We start from the raw sequence: 13,424 nt of genomic DNA, 5'->3' as shown, positions 1-13,424 counted from the left end.
AGCACTGGAATAGCTATGTTTAGACAACTGGTTCTTGACCAAAAGAATAATGAATCAGGCCTCTACTTTGCGGAGTTCATGATACTTGAGGAAACTGTATTATATTTTCTTCTCAAAAGCAGACAAACATTACTAGAAATTAAAGGGTCATAAAGTGATCTAATTTTTAATACCTCTCTAGAAATATTTTTAATCCTCTATTAATGTCTGCTATCTCTATCCTGAACTTCAATAGTTCCAGATTTACTCTCACTGGTTTTCCTGGCTTAGAAGTTGACTATCTCTGGCTCTCCATCCCTTTTGCCTCCATTTATGCTATGGTTTTCCTGGGGAACTGCATGGTGCTCCACGTGATCAGGACTGAGCCGAGCCTGCACCAGCCCATGTTCTACTTCCTGGCCATGCTGGCCCTCACTGACCTGTGTGTGGGGCTGTCCACCGTGCACACAGTGCTGGGAATCTTATGGGGGGTCATTCAAGAGATCAGCCTGGATTCCTGCATTGCCCAGTCCTATTTCATCCATGGTCTGTCCTTCATGGAGTCCTCTGTCCTCCTTACTATGGCTTTTGACCGCTACATTGCCATTTGCAACCCACTACGCTATTCCTCCATCCTAACTAATGACAAAATCATGAAGATTGGGGTGGCAATCTTATGTAGGAGTTCTATGCTCATACCTCCAGTCATTATTCGCCTAAAGTTCTTAAATTATTGTCACCCCCACATCCTTTCTCACTCTTTCTGCCTGCACCAAGACTTAATTCGAATGGCCTGTTCAGACATTCGCTTCAATAGCATCTATGGTCTGGCCCTGGTGATCAGCAACTTGTTGTTGGATGCAGTGCTCATCATTATCTCCTATATCATGATCTTGCATGCAGTCTTAGCAATTGCATCACGAGAAGAGAGAATCAAGTCTTTGCAGACCTGTGTATCTCACATCTGTGCTGTTTTGGTTTTCTACATCCCAATCATTGGTCTGACCATGGTTCATCGTTTTGGCAGACACCTCTCACCCTGGGTTCATGTTCTCATGGGCAATGTCTATATCCTTTTCCCGCCCTTGATGAACCCCATTATTTATAGTATCAAGACTCAGCAAATACGAAGAAGAGTCCAGAGATTGTTTTACTTGAAAAAATGTAAGTCTTAATATCAAATGTGAATGTATTTAAAAGTCAGCAAAGCAGTTCAAAAGGGTAAGAGTCAGTGAATAATTAAAATATGTTTAATTACTTTCATTTGAATGAGGATTTCCATTTTACAAATACTTTTCTCTGCATTTTCCTTGAAACTATCATATCAGTGAAATCAGTTACTCTGTCAATGATTTTTGTATATCTGAAAATACATATATAATAGCTTCCAAATCATAATAAGTTCTGAGGCAGTTTAGCTATTAAAATTCATCTCACTATGGCCAGTTTGGGATTCATTCATTATAAAAAGGTACATTTTGCTGATTAAAATCCCCCAAGTAATTACTTAAGGACCAAAATTTATCTTACTCAAATTCTCCTTACTGTAAATGACATTCTTGTTTATTGTCTAACCATTTTCCCAGTTTAGTCCCATGGCAATGTAACTAAATAAGCCTAAAAGAAAATTTGACCTTTTTGAATAAATTTAAAAAGCAATGAAGCAAGCAAACAACAAAAAATTAATCTTGATGCTTTTTGCCCATCAGCCAGTCTTCCCCACTCCCACCCTACTGAACTGGAGAGAGAGACAATCAGTAATTTCCAGAGTAGAAACAAATATATACTTTTATGATTAGTTTTATTTTTTTAATCCAGGGAACAATACAAATAGCTATTCCACTTGAAAACCATTTGAAAATATTTCCAATGAACCCATAGATCATTTAAATCCAATGGGGAGAGAATGTTACTGTGATCAAAGAAAAACATTTCTAATTTATCTCCCCATCAAGACTCTGTGGTAGATGCTATTTTCTAATACATATATTATTTGTAGTTTAAAACACACAAAGATTAAACCATATGTCAAATTTTTAGGTGGTAGTAGGTGATGTGACTTGAATATATTCTGTTTTATTTTCAAATCACATGAAAAGTCTTTCTTTCCTATCTCCCCTCTGTACTTTTTAACATGAAGTTTGTTAAATGGTTCCACAACCCTCATAAAACTTTCATAAAATAAAAGTGAGCAAAAACACAAACAAATCATGGATAGCAAAATAATGCACACATTTGAACTCTTGGTATGTGTAAATTTCCTTAAGACATTATTGTTGCAAGGATATTTATATAATCTACTTGATATGTTTCAGGCATGTTTTGTTAATGCATACTTTCAAGTAGTAGTTCACTCGGTTTAGATGTACGTGCACTGTCTGATAAATTCTCAAAAATATTTACAGTCATAAAATCACCACCACAATCAATCAAGATATGGAATATTTCCATCACCCCACAAGTGCCTTTTATCTCTTTGCAGTCACTCTTCTCCCACAGCCACAAATTCTCCACTGCCTCCAAACTAATTTCTATCATAGGTTTTGCCTTTAAGAGAGCCCCCATGTGTGTGCTCAATTGTGTCTGTCTCTTTTGTTACCCCATGGACTGTAGCATACCAGGATCCTCTGTCCATGGGATTATCCTGCCAAGAGTACTGGAGTGGGTTCATTTCTTACTCCAGGACATCTTCCTGACCAGGGATTGAACCCTCATCTTCTGTGTCTCCTGAATTGGCAGACAGATTCTTTACCACTGAGCCACCTGGGAAGGACCTTTTAGAGAAGATCCCATAAATTGAATCATAATCTTAATGTAATCTTTTTGTCCAGATCCTTTCACTTGCAATAATACTTTTGAGATTCACCTTGTTGTTGTTGCCTGCATCCACAGCTCTTTTTATATTTGAGTTTTATTCCATTATACTACATAGGGAAAACTATTCATTAATTGATTGGGTTAGCATTTTATAGTTTTGATTTTGAATGAAGCAGTTATAAACAGCTACACCATGCAATTTTAAAAGCAACTCCCTAATATTGTTAGAGTTTATTTTTAATCATCACAATAATAATTATAATGGTCATAAAATAATAAGTAGGTTATATTTATCAGATTCCTATTATATGCCAGGCACTGTGGAAGGACACAGTAATGATTCTCACTGTTGATCTTAGAGCCAGTCCATGGGTAAATCATAATCAGTCAGTTTTGCAGATGAGGAAGTTGAAGTAAAAGGATTTTAAAAAGTAGAAAACAATTGTGGGGCACTTTAGTTTCACAGCACTTTCCCACTGCCATTACTGTACCGTTTTGCATTGCAGTTATCTCCCATCATTCTATTTGTTTTTATTGTTGGTGGTGTTCATGGTGTGAGTTAAAAATTTTAAATTGTGTGTTGCTGTAAATATAAGTTTTCAAATGCATTAGCACTTGACACAACCATTTAGTAGGCCATTCTTTCATGAGCCAGTATTATGATATAAAAAATTCTAATGTAACAGGTGTTGTACTTTATACTCAAATAATAACATATGATGAGTTTAGTTTATTTTTAGTCTTATCTTCTCTCAGAGGGCCAATGGTTCTTCCACTTAAAATGTCAATTAAAGTTTTTGAGTTTAAAAAAGATATTTGCTGTGGTGTCATATTTTCTGTCAATTGGAAACTGATATTCTCTGCCAGGAAATTTCTTTCTTCCACAGGTCTCTGCCACTAACTGTCACCTCTCTACAAACCCCTCATCACAGTGAGCATTGAAGGGGAAGCTGACATGGCCCTGCTTTCAAGAACTGGATGGGCCTCTTTTCTAAGTCTGTAACACTTGGCAGACCCTTGCTGAATGAATCTTATCTTACCTCCTCACTGTGTATGGAACGCTGATTTTTTCATCCTCTGCTGCATTTTGACTGATTTTCTTTTCAGTCTAGTTAGTAATCCAACTGTAAATGGCTTTTAGTCTACAAGCTCTGAAAACTGACCCATTTTCTCTTATTTCCCTGACTCTAAGTTGTTTGTTTGTTTGTTTAAAGCCTTTGGTTGCAGAATCATTTTTCCCTAGGCATGACAGTTCCCTTGACAACTCTACTAGTCAGCATTCACCATGATTTTTGTGTCCCCCACAATGCTGTAAAGAACACCTAGATCCATGTGCTGCATTGTGGAAGAGCAAGAAACTGGTTCCCTCATTGAATATACCATGTGCTAATTTTTACCCTAATGCTGATCTCTGATTATGGCATGAGATAGTTTGCATGGAAATTTCCCTCAGGAGATAAACAAGTAGTAGGTTATTAATCTCCTTCTGCTTTTAACTTTTCCCTCAAAACACATTGGGTTTCTAGCTTCTCATGCCCTGACACTCTAAGTGAGGGGCAAAGAATGCAGCTGAACCTGAGACCTTGAAGATTATATCTTTTCAATTCTCCTTGCCAATCTGTGTTTCTCTTCTGCATCTCGTGCTGAAAGGGGTTCCATTACTCTTCTTTTTTTTTTAATTTTTTAAATTTTAATTGGAAGCTAACTACTTTACAGTATTGTATTTGTTTTGCCATATATCACTCTTCTTTTGTTTTAATATCTAAAAGAAACTTCCTCTACATCGCAAACTCTTTGCTTTCTGTCTTTGTTCTAGCTGGTACCTTCTAACAGAAGTAGTTGATAACAGTAGGATGCTGGTGAAAGAAAAGAAAAATCAATAATATCCAAAAGGCAAAATTATATATATATATATATATATATATATATATATATATATATATATATACAAATATATACATACATAAATATATATATACATATTCTGAATGGTTTCAACTAATTCTTTTCTTATGATAATACATCTGAATTTTAGCAAATTCTACTTGTTATAAAATAATGCTAATACATTTTTGGCATAAATAAAACATTTTTTTCCATAGTATTATATTTAAATCAAGTCCCAACACCAACATGACACTGCAAAAGTGCAAACTAAACTTTACTATTATATTTGTAAATGATTATTGACATTTCAGTTCATTTCAGTCACTCAGTTGTGTCTGACTCTTTGTGACCCCATGGACTGCAGCATGCCGGGCTTCCCTGTCCATCAGTAACTCCCAGAACTTGCTCAAACTCATGTCCACCGAGTCGGTGATGCCATCCAACCATCTCATCCTTTGGTATCCCCTTCCCCTCCAGCCTTCAATCTTTCCCAGCATCAGGGTCTTTTCTAATAAGTTAGTTCTTCGCATCAGGTGGCCAAAGTACTTGAGCATCAGCTTCAGCATCAGTCCTTGAATGAATATTCAGGACTGATTTCCTTTAGGATGGACTGGTTGGATCTACTTGAAATCCAATGGACTCTCTAGAGTCTTCTCCAACACCACAGTTCAAAAGCATCAATTCTTCAGCTTTCAGCTTTCTTTATAGTCCAACTCTCACATCCATACATGACTACTGGAAAAGCCATAGCTTTGACTACATGGACCTTTGTTGGCAAACTAATGTCTCTGTTTTTTAATATGCTGTCTAGGTTTGCCATAGCTTTTCTTCCAGGGAACAAGCGTCTTTTAATTTCATGGCTGCAGTCCCCATCTGCAGTCATTTTGGAGCCCAAGAAAATAATGTCTCTCACTGTTTCCACTGTTTCCCCATCTGTTTGCTATGTATCAATGGGGCCAAATATCATGATCTTAGTTTTTTGAATGTTGAGTTTTAAGCCAGCTTTTTCACTCTCCTCTTTCACTTTCATCAAGAGGCTCCTTAATTTCTGCCATAAAGGTGATATCATCTGCATATCTGGGGTTACTGATATTTCTCTCTGCAACCTTGATTCCAGCTTGTGTTTCATCCAGCGTGGCATTTCACATGATGTATTCTGCATATAAGTTAATAACCAGGGTGACAGTATACAGCCTTGACATACTCCTTTCCCAATTGGGAACCAGTCTGTTGTTCCATGTTCACTTCTAATTGTTGCTTCTTGATGCACACACAGATTTCTCAGGAGGCAGGTAAAGTGCTCTGGTATTCCCATCTCTTTCAGAATTTTCCATAGTTTGTTGTGATCCACATAGTCAAAGACTTCAGTGTAGTCAATGAAGCAGAAGTAGATGTTTTTCTGGGAATCTCTTGCTTTTTCTATGATCCAACAGATGTTGGAAACTTGATCTCTTGTTCCTCCGCCTTTTCCAAATCCAGCTTGAACAACTGGAAGTTCTCATTTCACATACTGTTGAAGCCTAGCTTGGAGAATTCTGAGCATTATGTTACTAGTGTGAGAGTCTATCACAATTGTGCTGTAGGTTGAACAATCTTTGGCATTGCTTTTCTTTGGGACTGGAATGAAAACTGACCTGTCCTGTGGCCACTGCTGAGTTTTCCAAATTTTCTGGCATATTGAGTGCAGCACTTAACAGCATCATCTTTTAGGATTTGAAATATCTCAACTGGAATTTCATCACGTCCAATAGTTTTGGTTCTGGTGATACTTCCTAAGGCCCACTTGCGTTCAGACTCCAGGATGTCTGACCCTAGGTGAGTGATCACACCATCGTGATTATCTAGATCATGAAGATCTTTTTTGTATAGTTCTGTGTATCCTTGCCACCTCTTCTTAATATCTTCTGCTTCTATTAGGTCCATATCATTTCTGTTCCTTATTATGCCCATCTTTGCATGAAATGTTCCCTTGGTATCTCTAATTTTCTTGAAGGGATCTCTAGTCTTTCCCATTCTATTGTTTTCCTCTATTTCTTTGCACTGATTCCTGAGGAAGACTTTCTTATCTCTCCTTGCTATTCTTTGGAACTCTGCATTCAGATATATCTTTCCTTTTCTACTTTGCCTTTAGCTTCTCTTCTTTTCTCAGCTATTTGTAAGGTCTCCTCAGACAACCATTTTTCCTTTTCTCATTCTTTTCCTTGGGGATGGTTTTGATCACCACCTCGTGTACAATGTTACAAACCTCTGTCCATAATTGTTCAGGCTCTATCAGATCTAATCCCTTGAATCTATTTGTCACTTCCATTATATAATTGTAAAAGATTTGATTTAGGTCATATCTGAATGGTCTAATTCCCTACTTTCTTTAATTTGAGTCTGAATTTGGCAATAAGGAATTCATGAGCTGAGCCACAGTCAGCTCCTGGTCTTGTTTTTGCTCACTGCGAGAATCTCTCCATGTTTGGCTGTAAATAGTACAATCAATCTTATTTTGGTATTGACCATCTGGTGAAGTCCATGTGTAGAACTGTCTCTTGCATTGTTGGGAGAGTGTATTTGCTATGACCTATGCATTCTCTTGGCAAAACTCTGTTAGTCCCTATTGACATTTACTGGACACTTATTATGTTCCAGATATTGTTATAAGTGCCTTATATATTTCCTCAGTTTAACAAAATATCCACACATACAAAATAAGTTTCCTAAGATGTTATACCTAGAAGCAATGGAACCAAGATTTGATTATTAGAACTCTGACTCCAGAGATTGTCCTCTTTAGTCACAAGCCTACACTGTTTCCTAATGCTTCAAACTAGTAATTCCAATTAATTACATGAAAATGACTGCACTCTTATTTTTTTTAACTTCACTCTTAATAAAAGTATTTAAAGCCTTATACTTTTTCATTCTTAAGTTTTTCTATGATTCTATATATTCTCTGCACTATTTTGTCTTATAATTGCTAATCACAATTACACTTTCCTGACTCCTCTATTAACAGTTTCTTTTGTGATATACATTTCTTCAGTTTCTGCCTGATATGTCAGATACACATTCTTTTATCAAATGTAGTAATTATTTTTGCCACTCTGTGCTGCTTTGTGGCAGGATCTTAATTCCCTGACCAGGAATTAATTAATTAATTAACTTAATTCCCTGATTCAGCAGTGACAGTACTGAGTCCCAAAGCTTGACTGCTAGTAAATTACCCAGATGCACATTCTAAAGTTCATTTTAAGTAACATGATATTCAGATATCTAGGAAATGTTTTAAATGTTGTATTAAGACTCCTTAGCAAGGAAAAGAGATGAATCTTAGTCATTAGCTCCTGCAAGAAGACACATAGTTCCAGAACACATTAACTGGCCTTGTCTCTGTGAAGAACTCTTATTTTTTTCTGAACTTTTGCTGAATTTTATAGGGCTGGTGCTTTCCTCTTGGAATATTAAATCCTTGCACTTGATGGATCCACTCTGAAGCCTCATTGATTCTCTCATTGCATCATTAGTTCTCATAGCCCTCCCTGTGTCTATGGCTGCAAGGCAATTTTGCAAACAATCCCAACCCCATTGTTTTTAAAAAATATGTGGTTGGATGTTGGAATAGCTCTTTAGAATTATTGCCTTTGTAACTAGTAGTCTGTTTCTTTAACCTGGTCCTATATTATAATTAAAACACATTTACTTCTCTTTTTACTTTTATTATCTTACCAGGACTATCGTGTTTTCAGATTTTTTTAGCTTCTCTATAACCTGGAGGTTGGTAAAGAGTTTCAGTGGGCTCTTAGCAATTTAAAGAAAACAACCGGAGTCACACTGTGCCAAATGCACAGTATTTGACAGTGACCTATGCTTTATCTATTTCTTTTAATCTTCAAAAATATTGATATTTATGAGATCTTGGACTTTGTGCCTGCTAAGTTGCTTCAGTTGTGTCCAACTCTTTGAGGCCCTATGGACTCTAGTTCACCAGGGTCCTCTATCCATGGGCATTCTCCAGGTAAGAATACTGGAGTGGGTTGCTATGACCTCCTCCAAGGGATCCTCCCGACCCAGAGATCCAGTCCACTTCATTTGCATGTCCTGCATTGACTGGGGGATTCTTTACCACTAGCACCACCTGGAAGTTCAGTTCATTTCAGTCGCTCAGTCATGTCTGACTCTTTGAAACACCATGGACTGCAGCACACCAGACCTCCCTGTCCATCACCAATTCCCAGAGCTTGCCCAAACTCATGTCCATTGAGTTGGTGATGCCATCCAACCATTTCATCCTCTGTCATCCCCTTTTCCTCTTGCCTTCAGTCTTGCCCAGGATCAGAGTTTTTTCCAATAAGCCCCTGTGAAAAGGTACTTGCTATCTCTGTGTAAGGCTGACAATGTAGCTAGAACTTAAATGTGTGAACTAATGTATGAGGAGGTGATCAGACCTTGTGAGGTACTTAACTCCACAGGAAGGCATGTCCAAGAATTGTAAATATGGGAATGCTCCATGATGCTGATCCACAGAGGAAAAAGATCCCAGGATTAGTGTGGCTTTAAATATAGACAGCTGAGGGAAGAACAAATATATGTGGAAAGAGAGGGGATTTTCTTTATAAAAATATTGTAGTGGTTTCTTTATCTTGCATACTCTCAATTACATAGCAACATAGAGCTGGTCTTATTAAATAATTTGGGATGGGCTTTATCCTTTACCATTTTCTGATAGAAGTTTTTATGGAATCCATATTATTTGCCTTCTAAATGTTTGATTGTATTCATCTAGCAAATTCATCTGGGTCTGGAAAATTCCTTGTTGGAAGGTTTCAAACTACAATTTCTCAAGTAGGTATGAGAGTAATTAGATTATCTATTTTTTTCAAAATGAGCTTCAGTAGTTTGTACATAGCAAGGGATTTTCTCTTTTGTCATAGTTATTAAATATAATGAAGCTAATTTTTATTTTGTAATTGTATATGGTTTATTTCCTGAAAATTTTGACTAAGTTTGTAAGTTATATTAATCTTTTAAAAAGTCAGTTGATACTCTCATTCTTGTAAATTTCAAGGAGATATGTGTGATATCCAGCAATAAAATAATAAAGTTATTCTTTGTAAACAGGTCTCAACAGAACAATGAATCAAATTTAAAGTCCTAAAACAATATTTAGGCCAACTAGAACTCCAGGAGTTTGTGATGGACAGGGAGGCATGGTGTGCTGCGATTCATGGGGTCGCAAAGAATCGGACAAGACTGAGCGACTGAACTGAACTGAAGAATTCACAGTCACTATAGTTGATTGTACATGAATACACTCACATTATGATTTTAAAAGTTTTAAAATGGACTTTAAAGATAAAACTTACAGAGTTTTTTCTTCTACAGAAGAGAAAGAAGAATAGAAAGTTTTACTGAGTATAATATACTTCTAAGTTTAAAATATTTTAAAATTTTGATGTTTATATATGTATGGGAAACAAAAATTTGCCAAAATCACTTCTGTATACTTCTGTTTTATTTCAATATCTAGGGGAAATAGCACAGAATTTAAGCAAAATAGTAAATACAGAAAGAATCAGAAACAATACAATTAATTGGTAATCATATAAAAATCTGGAAATCATGATAAACTTAGACTTCTTTTCCTCACTGCTAACTTGTAGAATAAAATAGAAATTCTATTTTTACTTACCTAAAAATTCTACTACAAAAATGTTCAAAATATCCTCCATCAGAGTAAAAAAAAAAAGAAGAAGAAGAATTTCAACAGACAATTAAAGTAATTAAATATAAATCCTGGATACTTAAGCAATTAAGAAAATAATAGGGACATCTGCAGGGGAGGTAGAATAATATAAAGTCATGCTAATGGTAAATATCTCATCTTGTATGGGAAAGAATCACTAGATAAAATTTATTTATAATTAGTTTAATTTAAATGTTCTTTTAAAAATATACACACTATCAGGAGAATTCTATATATTCTACCAGAATTTCTATGCAAATACATTTGTGTGTAAGATTTCATACATTAATATATGTGTGTACATTCCCTTACTTAAGATCATCTGATATGTATCATTCTGCAACCTGTAATTTCTCTTTAAAATGGTTTAAGCTTATTTCCATATTAGCACTTTGTAGTAACATATTCAGTAATAATTCTACCCAATTTTTAAAATGTATTGCAATACATTCATCCTATGCATTTATATTTCTAGTTTTCATTTTTGTCATCAATGCTCTGAAGATATAAACATGTTAATGAGTTTTCATTAGTACTTGTACAAGTGAACATGTAAAATATTCTTTATTATTTATTATTTTATAAATCATTTATGTTCTCAGACATCTGTTTCTTTTCTTCCCTGATGAATACCTTTTACTGTTGCTAGTAAAAGTAATAATTATTACCACTATGGTAAAATAAATGCAGTCTACACTGGGCTGGGAGAAACACAAGCTGGAACCAAAATTGCTGGGAGACATATCAGTAACCTCAGATATGCAGATGACACCATTCTTTTGGCAGAAAGTGAAGAGGAACTAAAAACTCTCTGTTTAGTGAAAGAGGAGAGTGAAAACGTTGGCTTAAAGCTCAACATTCAGAAAACTAAGATCATGGCATCTGGTCCCAACACTTCATGGGAAATAGATGGAGAAACAGTGGAAACAGTGTCAGACTTTATTTTTTTGGACTCTAAAATCACTGCAGATGGTGATTGCAGCCATGAAATTAAAAGATGCATACTCCTTGGAAGTAAAGTTATGACCAACCTAGAGAACATATTCAAAAGCAGAGACATTACTTTGCCAACAAAGGTCCATCTACTCAAGGCTATGGTGTTTCCTGTGGTCATGTATGGATGTGAGAGTTGGACTGTGAAGAAAGCTGAGCACCAAAGAATTGATGCTTTTGAACTGTGGTGTTGGAGAAGACTCTTGAGAGTCCCTTGGACTGCAAGGAGATCCAACCAGTCCATTCTAAAGGAGATCCGTCCTAGGTGTTCTTTGGAATGACTGATGCTAAAGCTGAAAGTCCAGTACTTTGGCCACCTCATGTGAAGAGTTGGCTCATTGGAAAAGTCTCTGATGCTGGGGGGGTTTGGGGGCAGGAGGAATAGAGGATGACAGAGGATGAGATGGCTGGATGGCATCACCCACTCAACGGACGTGAGTTTGAGTGAACTCCGGGAGTTGGTGATGAACAGGGAGGCCTGGCGTGCTGCGATTCATGGGGTCGCAAAGAGTTGGACATGACTGAGTGACTGAACTGAACTGAACTGATAGTATGATTATAAAGTGATTAAGAGGAGCTTTGGCATTCATTTGAGGAGCAGATGCAGATTTTTTATTCATTCCAGTGCTTTTACTAATGTATGGTGCTAGTGGTAAAGAACCCACCTGCAAATGAAGGAGACATAGAGACATGGGCTGGATCTGTGGGTAGGGTAGATCCCCTGGAGGACCCACTCCTGTATTCTTGCCTGGAGAACACCCATGGACAGAGGACCCTGGTGAGCTAGAGTCCATAGGGTCTCAAAGAGTTGGACACAACTGAAGCAAGTTAGCATGCATACATGCTAAAAATCCATAAAGTTCTACATCTGGCAAATTTTTCTCCTGTCTCCAGAGCAAAACTAATACAATTATGTAAAGTTTAAAAATAAAATAAAATTAAAAAATAAATAAATAAAAAAAAATAAATTAGCTTGATGCCTCAAGATCACCTAAAATCATTATGTCCCATAATGCCTGAAATTATACTTAGGAAAGAGGAAATATGGGCTTCCCAAGTGGCACTAGTGGTAAAGAACCCTCCGATCAGTGCTGGAGATATCAGAAGTGGGCTCGATCCCTGGGTCAGGAAGATCCCTTTGGGGAGGATATGGTAATCCACTCCAGTATTCTTTCCTAGAGAATCCCATGGCCAGAGGAGCCTGGTTGGTTACAATCCATGGGGTCATGGAGTTGGACATGACTGAAGCATTGTGTATTACACACAAGGAGGGAATATAAAAGGAAATTCCTTTCTCTGTCCTGCAGGTCCAGTGTATGTAGGATGCAGACTGATTACAGTAGTATTACTGGTAATAGTAACAATAGACAACCTTCCTTCATTTTCATTACATGCTATGCAGTGTTTTATAAGCTTTAAATAAAACATTTTACTTAATCATTTTAACAACCTTATGAGTTACATAATAGTTTGTGCCTATTATAAAGATAAGTGTACAGAATTCCAGAAAGAGTAAATGTACTCTGCCAAGGCCATACATCTGAAATTCAAGACTTGAACTTAGAGCCCAAATGCTCAGCTAATACATCAGGATGCTAAATACATGAGTACTATTTTCTCTGATTTACAGAGGTCATATTACAGGAGAATAAACTAAAACCCTGATAAGCTGATTTGACTTTTTTTTTTTTTTTTTTTTTAGTGTGTGTGGGTGGGCTGTGTCTTCAGTTCTCCTGTTTGTCTATATTAGCATAAAACTGAAATTAACTATTGAATTTCTTTGCTTTAAACTTGTAACAAAGCTCATTAGTACACGGACTCTAAAATGTCCATGGTCTGACACTGTCCTGAAAAAAAGCAGTGAAACAAGAGTTTAACATGATCTGATTTACTCAAATCTTAATGCTATTATTCTCTCTTAATGCTGACATGATATAAGATATCCAATATAATTGTAGGTACTCTTCAATTAGTGGAGTTACATAGAGAATTAAAGAACTACGCTGTTCAATCTACA

At 36.4% G+C, this 13,424-nt stretch overlaps 1 protein-coding gene across 1 annotated transcript; it reads left to right on the top strand.

The window, feature by feature from the left end:
* Positions 1–203: 203 nt before the first annotated feature.
* On the top strand, positions 204–1,154 carry LOC102271075 (olfactory receptor 51V1). The gene has a single exon (XM_005902313.2). The coding sequence runs from the start codon at positions 204–206 to the stop codon at positions 1,152–1,154; it is 951 nt and encodes a 316-aa protein (XP_005902375.2).
* The last annotated feature ends 12,270 nt before the right edge of the window (positions 1,155–13,424 follow it).

This window comes from Bos mutus, unplaced genomic scaffold (genome assembly GCF_027580195.1).
Source record: "Bos mutus isolate GX-2022 unplaced genomic scaffold, NWIPB_WYAK_1.1 CTG233, whole genome shotgun sequence".
Taxonomy (NCBI): Eukaryota; Metazoa; Chordata; class Mammalia; order Artiodactyla; family Bovidae; genus Bos; species Bos mutus.
Note: the sequence above shows the minus strand (reverse complement) of the source record. Positions and strands in the feature narration are given on the sequence as shown.